This window comes from Spinacia oleracea, chromosome 5 (genome assembly GCF_020520425.1).
Source record: "Spinacia oleracea cultivar Varoflay chromosome 5, BTI_SOV_V1, whole genome shotgun sequence".
NCBI classification, from domain to species: domain Eukaryota; kingdom Viridiplantae; phylum Streptophyta; class Magnoliopsida; order Caryophyllales; family Amaranthaceae; genus Spinacia; species Spinacia oleracea.
Window position 1 is genome coordinate 45,732,850 of NC_079491.1, and position 13,281 is coordinate 45,746,130.

Consider the following 13,281-nt stretch of genomic DNA (forward strand, 5'->3'; position numbering starts at 1 on the left):
TAGAAATCTTGAACCAACAACTTGAAATTGAAGCACAAACTAAGAATTCAATTGAGTTTCTCTCTCTAGAAATTTGGGAAATTACAAAGTGTTTAAGAACCAAAAGCGGAAAAACTAACTCAAAAACTAACTTCTGAAAATAAGAAAAGAAATCCTATTTATATGCTTCCCCAAAATAGAAGTTAAATTATGAAAAAGAGTCAGCCTGCGTCGTCGTGCGGGCGCACAGGGGTATGTGCGCGCGCACAAAGTGATGTGTGTGGGCGCACATAATTTTCGTGAGTCCACACAGAGCGAAGAGTCAGAAGTCGCGCACCGTGCGGGCGCACATAAATTCTGTGTGGGCCCATAGTGGAATTTCAGGCTTGGGCTTGTTTCAGCTGTTGTGTGGGCGCGTGACAGGGTGTGTGGGCGCACATGGACTTTTGTGCGGGTGCACCATTAAAACGTGTGTGGACGCACAGATTTGGCAGAATGTCCTGATTTTGACACTTGAAATCTGTGCGGGCGCGTGACAGAGTGTGTGGGCGCACACACTAAGAAATCCTGCTATGGCTCTTTTTCTTCATTGTGAACGCGCACAGCTGACTTGTGCGCGCGCACATCCCTATTTTCTGCACAGTTCTTCTTTGAATTTCCACGTTTACTCCACATTTCACCTATAATAGATCAAAGTTGATAGAAACATATATATGGCTAATAAACTATACAAAATCATGCAAAATGTAAGAAAAATGACAAGAATTCCTAAGCTAAGAGCGACATAAATGCCGCTGCTTAATTATGTGAATTAGAGGTCGGGGCGTTACAATTTTAAAAACTAGTTCTACTAAACAGGCAATACAAACAGCTACCTTATTAGTTTCAGCCCCTTATCAATTTCAGGTACTACCTTATCAGTTTCAGCTAACTTATCAGTTTCAGCTCAAGTTCAACTAGTGTTACCAAACAGAGCCTAAAAGTCAATTTAATGGTTAAAGGAGTAAAATCAATCATGGTGCGATATTTTCGAAACAGAAAAAGTATTAGATTTTTAGGTGATAAACACAAATCCGGATTTGTAGGGTACTCCTCCGTAAATCTCAAAATTTCCTAATATAATTAATTAATTATAATTGCATTAATTTCGTGCAACTTCTGCTTTTTCTTTTCTGACACTTTGTTTTGACTTTCACCTCTATTCTGCCATTTTCGCACTCATCATTTCCAACCAAGAACTCGTTCTTTCCCTTCTTTCAATCTGGTTTTTGGGTACGTAATCAATTCAGTATTTCTGATTAAATCATTTTACTAGTATTAAATTGAGTAATTTACATTTTCATCATCATCCCAGTTGTATAAATCAATTATTTTGATTTTTAAATCTAGTTTCAATGATATTGCTTCTAATCGATTATCAAAGTTAAACTGTGCTAAGAATTACTATCGTTGATGATTGTAAAGGAGTTTTATTGCCAATTTTAGAACAATAAATCACGTTTGAAATATAAACAATTGTATTTTGCAGGACAAATATAAGCCAAAAAAATGGGTTCCCCAGAAAATGTGGTGGGATTCGTGGGGTTTGATGATATAAGTTTGGAGTTGGCTGCTTCACTTGTCGGTTCTGGTTATGCTGTCCAAGCTTTTGATTCTCAGGTTTAGTTGATTTTTGACTTTGTTAAAATCATGTTTGTTAGACTTGCAACTTAATTAATTGTGTGCTTAGTAATGGGCATGCGTATATTGACAGAATGTTGTTTATTGTTACGGTATTGATCGCCCTTTTTGCAGTTATAGTCGTAGGCTGCTGGGGTTTTTTATGTGATAAAAGGTGATATTCTGATATTGATTGACAGCTTAGTTTCTGTCATTAGAACTATTTGAAAGTTTCAAAATAATGTAGTATAATTGAAGTGCAGGAACTTGATGTTTGTGCTGAGTCATAACGTAATTTGAAAACTAGCTTGAGGTTTGAGGTTCTAGGTGTTTGCACTCCATTCCATGGGGAAAGCACTAGCTTTTCCAACTATAATGTGATAAAGAACAAAGATTCTGATCGGAAATATGTTAGGTTTTCTGCAAATCTTGAACATTATAGTCTATGAGTCTTTGTGTATGTTAATTGTGTCACAATAGATGAATACACCTTATCGACTACCTTCTAGTCGATTTCATGAGCTCTTAATTTTTTCGTAGTATACTGTTCACAATTTCCCCGTCTCTTCTATTCTATTCATTTGATGAGATATATAGCAAATCAAAAGGTACACCCGGTTGCATGTAGAGCTAGATGCAACCAGGTCATTTTGTATTTTTAACCCCTTAAAAATCATATTTTTTTATTTTAAGTTTAAAAGCACATTTTACAATTTTAAAACACCTTTTTTCAAATACTATACTACGGAGTACCTTCTTCCAATTAAGAAAAAACCTAAATATAAGAGGTAACCAATAAGAATTTACATATCCTTTCAAATCCTTTGCGCTCAAATTTGAGAACCCCAATTCATTCAAGTGTGTTAAATTCCCTTAATTGCATCCCTTTTGATAGTATGTTTTTCTTTATTAACAATATGTTCTTTTTAAATGTATGTTCTTTTAAATGGTAAGAATGTGCTTTTAATGTGTAAAAATGTGCTTTTAAACTATAAAAATGTGGTTTTTGAGGGGTTAAACATACAAACCGGCCCGGTTGCATGTAAATTTACATGCAATCTGGTGTACCTGTAGTTGTTAAAATCTTGATTTGAAATCTTAGAATCGTACGGTTTTACGATCCTAAAGTACGCGACCAATTCTAACTACGATTTTAGGATCTTAGAATGCAACGATATAATGCAACAACGATAACTTGATACACCATAAATGTTCTTTTCTTCTAAAAAGGTTAGTATACGTGAGTATATAATGCTTTAATTTAAACAATTTATAGAAAAATGGGGAAACAATATACAAATTTTATCATAGAATCTCACTTCCGCAAGTTCGTAGAATCTACGATTTTACGACCCGATTCTGACAGCCCTTCCGATTTAAAGTAGAAATGCGATTTTGATAACCCTGGGTGTACCTTTTACCATTTGGGCTTTTTTTTCGAGCTTCGAATATTTCCAAAAGGGTGTTTTTCAACCCTTAAGGAAATTCACTTGTGTTAGGGCTAGGGGTGTTCATTATCGGGTACCTGAAAATGTGGGTACCCACCTTTGCAGGTAGTAGAAAGGCCAGCCCGTGACCCAACCCGCAAGAATTGGGTACGTGGATTTCGGGTACCCGATTTTCCTGAGTCGGGTCACGGGTACCCGGAAATTTTAATTAGCATCAGCTCCAACATAGCCATTAACACTTAAACACAAAATAAAGAAAGGATTTCAATCTTAAGCACACCAAAGCAGATTACAAAGTAGTAGCTTAATAGTAATCTAAATTAATATAGTCTAATTTCAAATCAAATCCAATTTAATTACTTACATCCTATTTTTAATTCAATTTTTAAAGACCTGCTAATGAACACTTGTTGCCCCTTTTTTGTTGTCTACTTGTGAACAAATGGCTTGTGAAAAATGAAGCAACTCTGCATGGTGAAGACATTTCCGTGCATCCATGTGAAGGAATTTGGGATTCTTACATAGTTACATTTAGAAAAAACAACCCAACAACAATATCTGCACTAGAAATTACTAATTTGTTTTCGATTCAATCAGATTTGCGAGGTGGGTATCGTTTAGGAGAGAAAAAATAACAGTAGTTGAGTCAGTGCGGATAAGCTCACACTAACCCGTCAATTTGGGATGATACAATTCGGGATTTTCCTTGGGAACATGAAAAAACCAAAAGCCTTGTCCTCCCTCTCTATCTATCTATATCCAAGAGATGGATGAGCAAGAGGCTTCGAGAAAGCAAACAACGAATCCGTATATCCCTTTTAGTTAGTATTTGTGTGTGTCTGCTTGAGCTGTACGAGATGAAAGTCGAATAACAAATAAATTGTACCGAAAGGTAGATCGTGGAACTATATTTTAGAATTAGGTGAGGGAACTACATGATTAGGATTTGAGATACCAAATCTTAGAAATTTTTGCGAGGAGAGAGAAAAGGGATGATAAGATTGGATGATATGTGCAGCTGCAATAAACCCTATACGCAACTTCCACATTTTAAAAAAATGATTTAAACCGGGTATCCAGTTTCCAAAATAAAGGGCCCATGACCCGACCCGGATACTCGAATAATCTTTTTGGTCGGGTACCCGACCCGTTTATATTTGAAATATCAGAAAACTACCCTGTTTTTTTTTTTTTTTTTTTTTTTTTTTTTGTGTTGGGTCAGCGCGTTGGGTATTTTTTTATCACCCCTAGTTAGGTCATGTTTGTGCGCGAACAGTTTGGTTTTCTCAAACCAATCCCAAGAGGAACCATTAGCGTTAACATGTAAGAACACGCGCATATCGATTTTTCGACTTTGAAGGTCCAGTGCTTTGATTTTAGAATTTCGAGAGTCGTTGCAAAGCATTTTAGGTACGTTTGGAAGATCGATTATGAATGACTCCATAATTGGTCTTTGAAACACTAGAGAAGGTCCGGGATGAGATTCTCTTTGACTTTGTGCATGTCTTTGAAGCGGCAAGAACCGTCTTACAATCCTAGCTTGACACTACGTTTAGGCGGGTTTGCATGTTAATGACAATCACATAAGGCTTAAGTCCCTGTTTGGTTAGGACTTAGGAGTTGTTAGCTAGTTTGATTAACTGGTTTAACTAGCTAGTTGAATTAGCTTTTTGTGTAAAAGTGTTTGGTAAATTAATTGTTAGCTATTTCATATGTAAAATGACCATTAAGGACATTGACATACTTTGTTGTTGGATACTTTATTTCTTATTAATGTTAGACAAATTGTTTATTATGTTAATTATTTTCTCTTTATTTTTTGGATAAACATTGAATAAATAAAACAAATTTATTTTTAAAAAAAATTCTTTATTTAAAATGTTAAATATATATAAATTCTTGTTTTGCAAATAGAGAAATATTACTAACTTTCAACCATGATTGCAATAGTTTTTCAAGTGCTTAAAAGTACTACTCCGTAATATGCAATATTGCAATGTATTAAACAATAAACGAGTCAAGCAGATGGGGTGAAATGAAGAAGGAGAAAGCTCATATGTTGAGGTTTTTTAGAATTAGCTTTTTCACCTAAAAACTCTATTCCAATTCTCTTTTAACCAAACACATTCAACTAGCTTTTTCAAAAGGTCAAACTTTTAATTCACATCAAAAAGCTCTTTTTCCCTCAAACCTCTCCTAACCAAACACCCCCTAAGATTTTGAGATCACTTTTATTAGAAATTGATTGATGAACCTAAATCCCTTTTGTTCAAGAATTGTCTTATTTAGGCGTGATGGCACTTTGTAGGTCTTTGATTTAGCATGGAAAAGGTGGTAGCACATAAGCAAAATATATACAAGCAAATAAATTCAACAAGTAAAAGTGCGGAAAGTAAAAGCGCATAATAAGATTATTACAATATTTGAATAAATAAGCAAATAGAAAAAATAAAACAATAATAGCAATAATGGAAATAAACAAACAAACGATGGACGACTTATCAAAGAGAAGTAATGTTCAAATGTGACATTCCAATCTTGATTGCTTCAAGAATAATTAAGAATCTAGTTTTAGAAAGAGGTTGCTTATTCTAAAACATCATTGATTCTGAAGGCTTTGAACTGTGAAAGTTGGAGAGTTAAGCTTTAAAGAGAAGTGTTCAAGGATGGCACACAAATATTGATTTGCTCTAAATATTATACTAAGATCTAGTTTTAAGAACAGGTTGCTAAGCTTAATCATATGAAGCTTTGAATTTTGAATTTTGAAGTAAACATTGAAATGAACTTTGAATTTTGAAGTAAACATTGAAATGAACTTTGAATTTTGAAATGATTTGAGCAAAACAGAACATTCAAGTTTGGTGTTTGTTACGTAAATCATGAAGGGGGTGTTTGGTTACGAGAGGTTCGAGAGAAAAAGAGCTTTTTGGGGTGAATTAGAGGTTTGACTTTTAGAAAAAGCTATTTGGAAGTGTTTGGTTAGGAGAGGTTTGGAAGAGAGTTTTGGGTGAAAAAGCTATTTTGAAAAAGCTCAATATAGGAACCTTTTGCAATTAGAGGTTTGAGAAAGTGGATGAAAATGACTATTATGTCCTAATATTGCCTATAATTGCAACCACTCTCAACCTTGGTACCCTACATTATTTTTCTCCTAAAACCATTACTCACACTTTCTTTTTCATTTCACCCTATTTACTAGATTCGTTTTTTGTTGTAATAAATTTTATATTAGTACTTTGAAGCAATTGAAATATATTGCAATCATGTTTGAAATATCATTAGTAATATTTCTCTATTTGAAAAATATTTATTATTAAAAAAAATTAATTAAAAATATTTTTTTCAAAAATTATTTTATTCAGTCATTGTTTATTAAAAATAAAAGAGAAAAACATTAACACAATAAACTATTTGTCTAATATTGATAAAAAACAAAGTATGCCAATGTCCTTAATGGTCATTTTACATATTAGACAGCTAACAGCTATCCGCTAATTTACCAACACTTTTACACAAACAGCTAATGCAACCAGCTAGTCAAATCAGCTAATGCAAACAGCTAACCGCTAACAGCTAGTCAAACCAGCTATCAGCTAACAGCTAACAGCTCCTAACCAAACAGAGCCGAAATAAATGAAACAACATGATAATAATCAACATGATCCAAATAAAGAGGGGAGCTTTGAAGTCGTTCGAAGGAGACATAAAGTGTGATGTTCCTCCAAAGATCACTCCAAGATTGCTTATATTTTCCTATTTTTGGGAGGAATTGATTCCTCCTAAACATGATAAGAATTGCATAATCTTTGATAAAAACCTTGACTTGAAAATTAGTAGAAAGGTAGAAGATTTAGAATTTGATTAAGCCCTGAGATGTCTAGCCCTTAGTTGTTGATTGCTCTAGCCCTTAGTTGTTGATTGCTTCCAAGCCTGGTCTCCGGTATTGCTTTAAATGAGATTTTGAATGATTTCTTTGATAGATTTTAATGTTTAGAATTAGTGTTTTGTTTTGCCTAATTGTCGCTAGAGAAATAGAAATGAGCAGAGAGCTTCGACGTTTTCATTTTAGATTTCGCTCCCCCCTCTTTAACGAAATTTGAAGGGTTTATATATTCGCCTAGGCAGCTGGTGTGCAGAATGCAGTTGGCTGCGCTATGCTCCAAAACTCCCAACAAGTACCAGTTGGCCAATATATTGGACGCTTGATGCAGCAAGCTGCCCCTAGGCGCAAAATGGTGTGTCTGGCACACCAGGGTGTGTCAGGCTCACTAGGCTATGTCATTCTCTGATTCTCGTGTCATGCTCACGGGGCTATGTCAGGCGCAGCTAGTTTATAAGAAACTGTTTCTGTTAATAAAAATAAAAATTTGGTTGTAAGGAATAAGGATTGCAACCTTATTTTCTAAAAAAAAGACTATGGAATACTTGCCTTACTCTTTACTTTATTTCAAATATTATAATTCATAATTGTAGGGTTTACTTGATTGATATGATTGTAATTGTGGCTCATTGGTTCCATTAAATTTCAATGTAATCATGTAGTTGAAACGAGGATTGTAATGATTAAAACTAGATCAAAGCATTCATCTAATCCAATATTGGTTGAACTTTTTTTTTAAATTGTTTGTCTGAGTGTTAATTGTACTAATTTAGTCATATGTTCTCTTCGGTTTCTCATCCAGCTTGATAACCCCTTTATGGTTGAATTTTCAAAAAGGCTCGGGGGAACTAGATGCGGCAAGGCAATGGAGGCTACTAGAGGTAAATTTCTAAAAAACCCAACTAATATTCCTTACTTTTTCACAGCCTACTTGTTAAATTCTTGCTATGCATTTCTGAATTCTGGATTAAGGTACTCCTTAAAAAAGATTGAGAAGATGGAAAATCTTAAAATGTTCTTTGTCATGAAGGTTTATCAGAAATGAAAACTTTAAGAAATCGTCTGTTATTCTGTATTTGTTGTGTTGGACGGAAGATTGAGGCCAAGTAATTGGCTTGGATCTGTTTTACCTGTGGTCCAGATTATGTTGCTGGGTATAAGTCGCATAACCATTTTTGTATTATATGGATTAGGAAACTAATTTTAACATATCCTATAAGCTTGGAGCATTTTGAGTAACGTGTGGTATTTTTGGTGAGAAGGGGTGTCAGAAGTGTATTTCTGGTATGCCATACGGTGTTGAGATTGATCTTGCGTGTGACTGCTTGATGTCCATGTAACATTCAATCTTGGATCTTATTTTTTGTAACTATATTTTTTTTGGTTTGAAGCTTTAGAAATTCAAATCCGATGATCTCTTGAAGACCTTTTGACTTCTTTAGCTATTTTGTGAGTTAGTATCTTGATGTTTGAAGGAGTTGAATATTCCAACTTTTTCTAGTGGGAATCTGGTATTTCTTTCTTTTGTGTAAGAGTCGGTGATAGCCTATTTTTTGGATCTTTCATTTTGGGAGGTACCCTCATGATTAGGAGTTAGGGGAGCTCACTAACTTGTTGAGAATCCTTTCTTTGTCAGATTCACGAGAGCAAAGCGGTTGACAAACTCTAGGGTCATATTTCTTATGTTCTTTTTCCAAGTACGCAAAACACCAAATTCACCTTTATTTTTCTTTCTACCTTCATGAGGAAGGCTAAGGATCTGAAGGGGGAGAAAATTTTGCCTCGTCCTAGTTTGTGGAAGCCTAATACTTGTGATATTTTATGGAGCCCATACAAATCTCTTCATGCATGTACTTTCTGTCCCACTAATAAGAAGAGGGCTTCAATTGGTTTTGCATTGGAGTCATTTCCTTGGGGAGTTTTCTGGTGTTGTCAGGATTCGTTTGGTTGATCCTTCTATTCTTTGATTTGGTGGCAGGATGCTATTTTGGTCATTATGTGGAAGTTTTGATTACAGGAATGATTGGTTTCGAGGTTGAGAGTCTTCTTTAGTTACATTGTGAGACCAAGTGGTACAATTAGCTTTTTTTGGGGCTCAGGCTCACGGGAAATCCTTAATATTCCCTTTCTGAGGTATTCCGAGACTGGAGTTCTTTTCTTTTACCCTGTGGACTTCTGTATTCTGACCCCTTCTCTGTATCAGTTCACCTTCTTCTGTTTAATGGAATTTGTTTCCTTATACAAAAAGGATTCTTATATAGGTTGGAGCAACTCTTAACATTTCTTGAGATTGTGGCCTTGTTTGGTAATTAGAAACTTTTCGCTGGTTGTATTATCTGGTTTGATTGGCTGATTCTATTAGCTATTTGGTAAAAGTGTTTGTAATTACTGTTTGCTGATTGCTCGGCTAGCTCGTGCAATCCACGTGCTAGAATAATGCCTTGAATCGGTCAAGCCCCTTATTGCAACGCCCCAGCTCGGGGATCTCGCTGTTTTGGACTAGGGTTATCTGTTTTGGGCCTATTTTCTGGGCTTTTCCGCATCTGTCTAGAGAATACTATATAAACTCTTTAGGTCATAACCTAGTTGTATTATGTAATCTGTACTCCTCAAGATCAATAAAACTTTCCTCCCCTCTGCCTGTGGACGTAGTTAACACATTGTGAGTGAACCACGTTAAATCTCTGCGTTCTTTGTTTATGTTATTTAATCTTTCTTTGCATCCGTTATAACACCACAAAAAACCCTCTCCTTCTTTATTCAGTAATATGGCAAATAGTGATATTGGAATAATTTATTGATGGGAGATTTTTTTGAGTCTCTGGTTAAGGATAATAAATTCGAACAACTTTAGGATATAATAACCATTTCAAAAATGTAATCACAAACCTCTCTTCCAAAAAGCTCCTACAACTAGCTTTCTCAAAATTAGCCTTTTCGGCTTAAACCTCTCTTTCTATCATCTCTCAACCATCTCTATTAGAGGTTTGGACTAGGCAAACCTCTCTCAACCAAACACAACCTGCGGATAAGCTCATGAGTGAATCTTTAGCTTGAGGGAAATATTCCTTATATTCTTGCTACCCTCAATTCATTATGCTACTTTCAGGTTGAAAACTAGTTAATATTGTCCCCATCCTCTATCACAAATGGGTGAATTATCTTTGTTGTCTTTTTGTTAGGATTCTTTAGAACTTAGCAATGGGGAAAGGGGCTAGGGCCTCTTGGGGAAGGATGATATTATGGTTTAAGAAATTCTTGGTTTCTGTATAGCTTTGTGCTTAGATGAAACTGTTTCATCCTAGCGTATATTCTTGATTTTCTCTCTTTGTTAATCTTTTTTTTACTACGAGAGATAAGAAGTCACAATTTAAATCAGTCTGAAAGTTTAATGTCAATCTTGTCACTGAATATACATTGTATTGCGGTATCACATTATCATATCACCAGTGAAATAAATATCTTATCTTGCTTTTATTACTTGCAGGCGTTTCGGCTATGATCCTCCTGATATCGAGCCCAACACAAATAGATGACATGATCTTTGGCCGTGAGGGAATTTTGGAAGGTGAAGCTCTTTAAACTTATTGCAGTATTTGTTTTTTGGTTTTTTTGGTCATTGTTAGATTTTTACTCATGTCGTTATCTTCAGGTTTAAAGAAAAATGTGATAGTAGTTATTCGTACAGTCATAGTGTCCGCTGAAGTTCAGAAACTGGAAAAGCGTCTTACAGGTAAATCAATTATCTCATGACATTTCCTTTTGCTTTGCATACAGAAATCTGCGACTGATTTGAATGGAGAACTAGTTTGTGCTCTTAGAGTTGCAAGTAAGACTACTGCTAAGCATAATCTGCATTTAATGTTGTTTATTGAGGCCATTCATAGAATTGGTTGCTAAGGAACTCTGTGGTGTTTAACCAGAAATCCAAAAGTTGAAGAAGTAGTGTTTAAGGAGTTAATTTTAAATATGTTTGTAGAGAAAGTAATGAAATGAGAGCCTTGCTGTTTGTATGAAATGCTGGGCATATGTAAAGTGATGTTCTTCAATCGTTTATAGAAGACGAGAAAGTCTTCCATACCAATGCATTCAATTGAGTTTTTTTGTAGTTAGTGTAGATGTTTGGTTTAGTGTGCTTGTTGTCGTTTGCTGTTTGTATAAAAGACTAGATTCGAAATTTACCTGAAAAAACATGACCTATTCAGACTCGACCCGAGATCTACCCACAATTACATGACCCTGTTCAGACTCGAATTGAAATCGGCCCTACCTGAAAGTAAATGCGTCTAATATTGATTATTATCATTGTTAGCTAAATGAAGATAGACCCAAATATGACCTGACACGTATCACCCTGAACCCTCCCGATTGATTTATCACCCGACAATTACCCGATCGGACTTCAGCCTGCCGGATTGACTGATTTCTACCTCTATCTCCTTAAAGGCATTTAAGGTTGTGGTATAGTGTTAATCTATTACCATTGCCTTTTACATCTGATAACTGATTTGTTCTATCATTTTGCAGAGGAATATGAGATAAATGCAGTGGTTGATGCTCATATCTCTAGGGGAACTTCTGAGGATTTGGATGGGAAAATCATGGTTTATATTTCTTCATCCTTCAAACTGAAATGATGTTCTCTATGTGTGGAACTACTATTCATCTTAATTCAAATTGTAGATATTCCGGTGTATCTAATTATGTTTATTTCGTACTTTATTCAGATAATTTCATCAGGAAAATCTAATGCAATTGCTAAAGCGCGTCCCATGCTTTCTGGTAGTCATCCTTTTTTGTCAGAAAAAAATGTTATTTTATTTTCTTATAAATGAAAATGCACAAGTCAGAAAGCTTGTTCATTGACTCTATAACTTGATTATTTGTGACAGCTATGTGCGCAAAACTTCATATTTTGGAAGGTGAAATTGGTGCTGGAAGGTACATTTCTCTATTGGATGCAAATTGACAGTTTTTTCTTGTATGTAACCAAATGCACAAGCTTTGGGTTTAGTTGTTAAAATAGGTTAGGGTTTTCCTAGTTTATTGGGATCAACTTTGGTTCTCAAGTTCTTGAGAAAGGCATTAACCTAAATCTACGAATCTGTAAAACCTTCATCTCTTACTTCAACTGGTATATCAAACGCTCAAACGTTTCATATTCTTTGACTTGTAGTTCTCGACACAGGATTACAAAAAAGAAATAGCTGTAACAAATTAGATTCTGAGATCACTCTTTTAACTATCCATTTTGTAGATCATTGAAATGATTAATATCAAATACATGATATTTTTGTTGTTTCAAGCCATTATGGATTATGGATAATGTGATAATTGTAACTGTGGCTGTCAAGGATATTAAGTTTGGCTTCAGTGTTATATATTGCATAGATTTTGGTGTACATTGATGAAATACAGTGTTTTCTTCCTTCATTCTGCAGTAAAGTAAAAATGGTTACGGAGCTGCTTGAAGCCATCCATCTTGTTGCTTCAGTTGAGGCGGTTTGTCTTGGAGTGCAAGCGAGGATTCATCCTTGGATACTGTATGACATTATCTCTAATGCTGCCGGTAATTCATGGTGAGTGTCTCAGTACCACAACTTCTGTTGTTGGTGTAAGTAACAATGGTGAAGATGATTAATTATGAAATCACTTGGGGATTAGGACAGAATGGAAACAAAAGTAGGAAATAGCATGGGGCTACAACAGCATAATGCCACAATATTCAGACATTTTGTGTTTGACATAGTTATCCATTCATAAATTTCAACAAGTGGTGTTTTAGGTTTTACTGTAACTATACTGTTGCTGAATGTTTGATACTCCCCTTATATGGTTTCATGATTTGAGATTTGAGTATAAAACAGGTAGCTGGTGCTTTATGTAGGGAGCCATGGTAGATGTAAAGCTTCAAAGAAAGATAGTGAGCGTCTTGAATTTTTTATTTGATTGAATCATCCTCGTTAAGAAGAATTACAAAAGTTGATATATTTTGCCCTCATCTTAAATAAATTCCTGCTTGTGACCAAGTCAAGAAAGCCGGTTGGACAAAGGTGAACCGGACTAGGATAAAGGCATTGAAACAATCTAATTTATGTCTATATAATGTTCCATGCACAGTTAGGGGAGGACTACTCGTGGAAGAGTAGTAGTTTGATCATGGGTTATTTTCTCCTGCTTGGGGATATGGGCCCTATACCATTTACATTTTTCTGTTTCAACTGCTGAAGTTATAACTGTGATTTCCTGTGTTGGTTACAAAAGTGGGAAACAAAAAGCTTGCCAAGCTGTGCGAGCTGGTCCAATGTTGAA

The 13,281-nt window shown here is 35.1% G+C and overlaps 1 protein-coding gene across 2 annotated transcripts in view; it reads left to right on the forward strand.

Annotated features, from left to right (window-relative positions):
• The first annotated feature begins 1,100 nt into the window (after nucleotides 1–1,100).
• LOC110798266 (uncharacterized) overlaps nucleotides 1,101–13,281 on the forward strand; it is a 39,987-nt gene continuing 27,806 nt past the window's right edge. Inside the window, exons 1-9 of one of the 2 annotated variants that reach the window (XM_022003439.2) lie at nucleotides 1,101–1,251; nucleotides 1,508–1,638; nucleotides 7,772–7,850; nucleotides 10,457–10,537; nucleotides 10,622–10,702; nucleotides 11,497–11,573; nucleotides 11,697–11,751; nucleotides 11,862–11,910; nucleotides 12,411–12,548. In XM_022003439.2, coding sequence (XP_021859131.1) covers nucleotides 1,528–1,638; nucleotides 7,772–7,850; nucleotides 10,457–10,537; nucleotides 10,622–10,702; nucleotides 11,497–11,573; nucleotides 11,697–11,751; nucleotides 11,862–11,910; nucleotides 12,411–12,548 — 671 coding nt within the window. In that variant the 5' untranslated portion in view covers nucleotides 1,101–1,251; nucleotides 1,508–1,527. The remainder of the gene's footprint in view (nucleotides 1,252–1,507; nucleotides 1,639–7,771; nucleotides 7,851–10,456; nucleotides 10,538–10,621; nucleotides 10,703–11,496; nucleotides 11,574–11,696; nucleotides 11,752–11,861; nucleotides 11,911–12,410; nucleotides 12,549–13,281) is intronic. The other variant, XM_022003438.2, reaches the window with a different exon arrangement.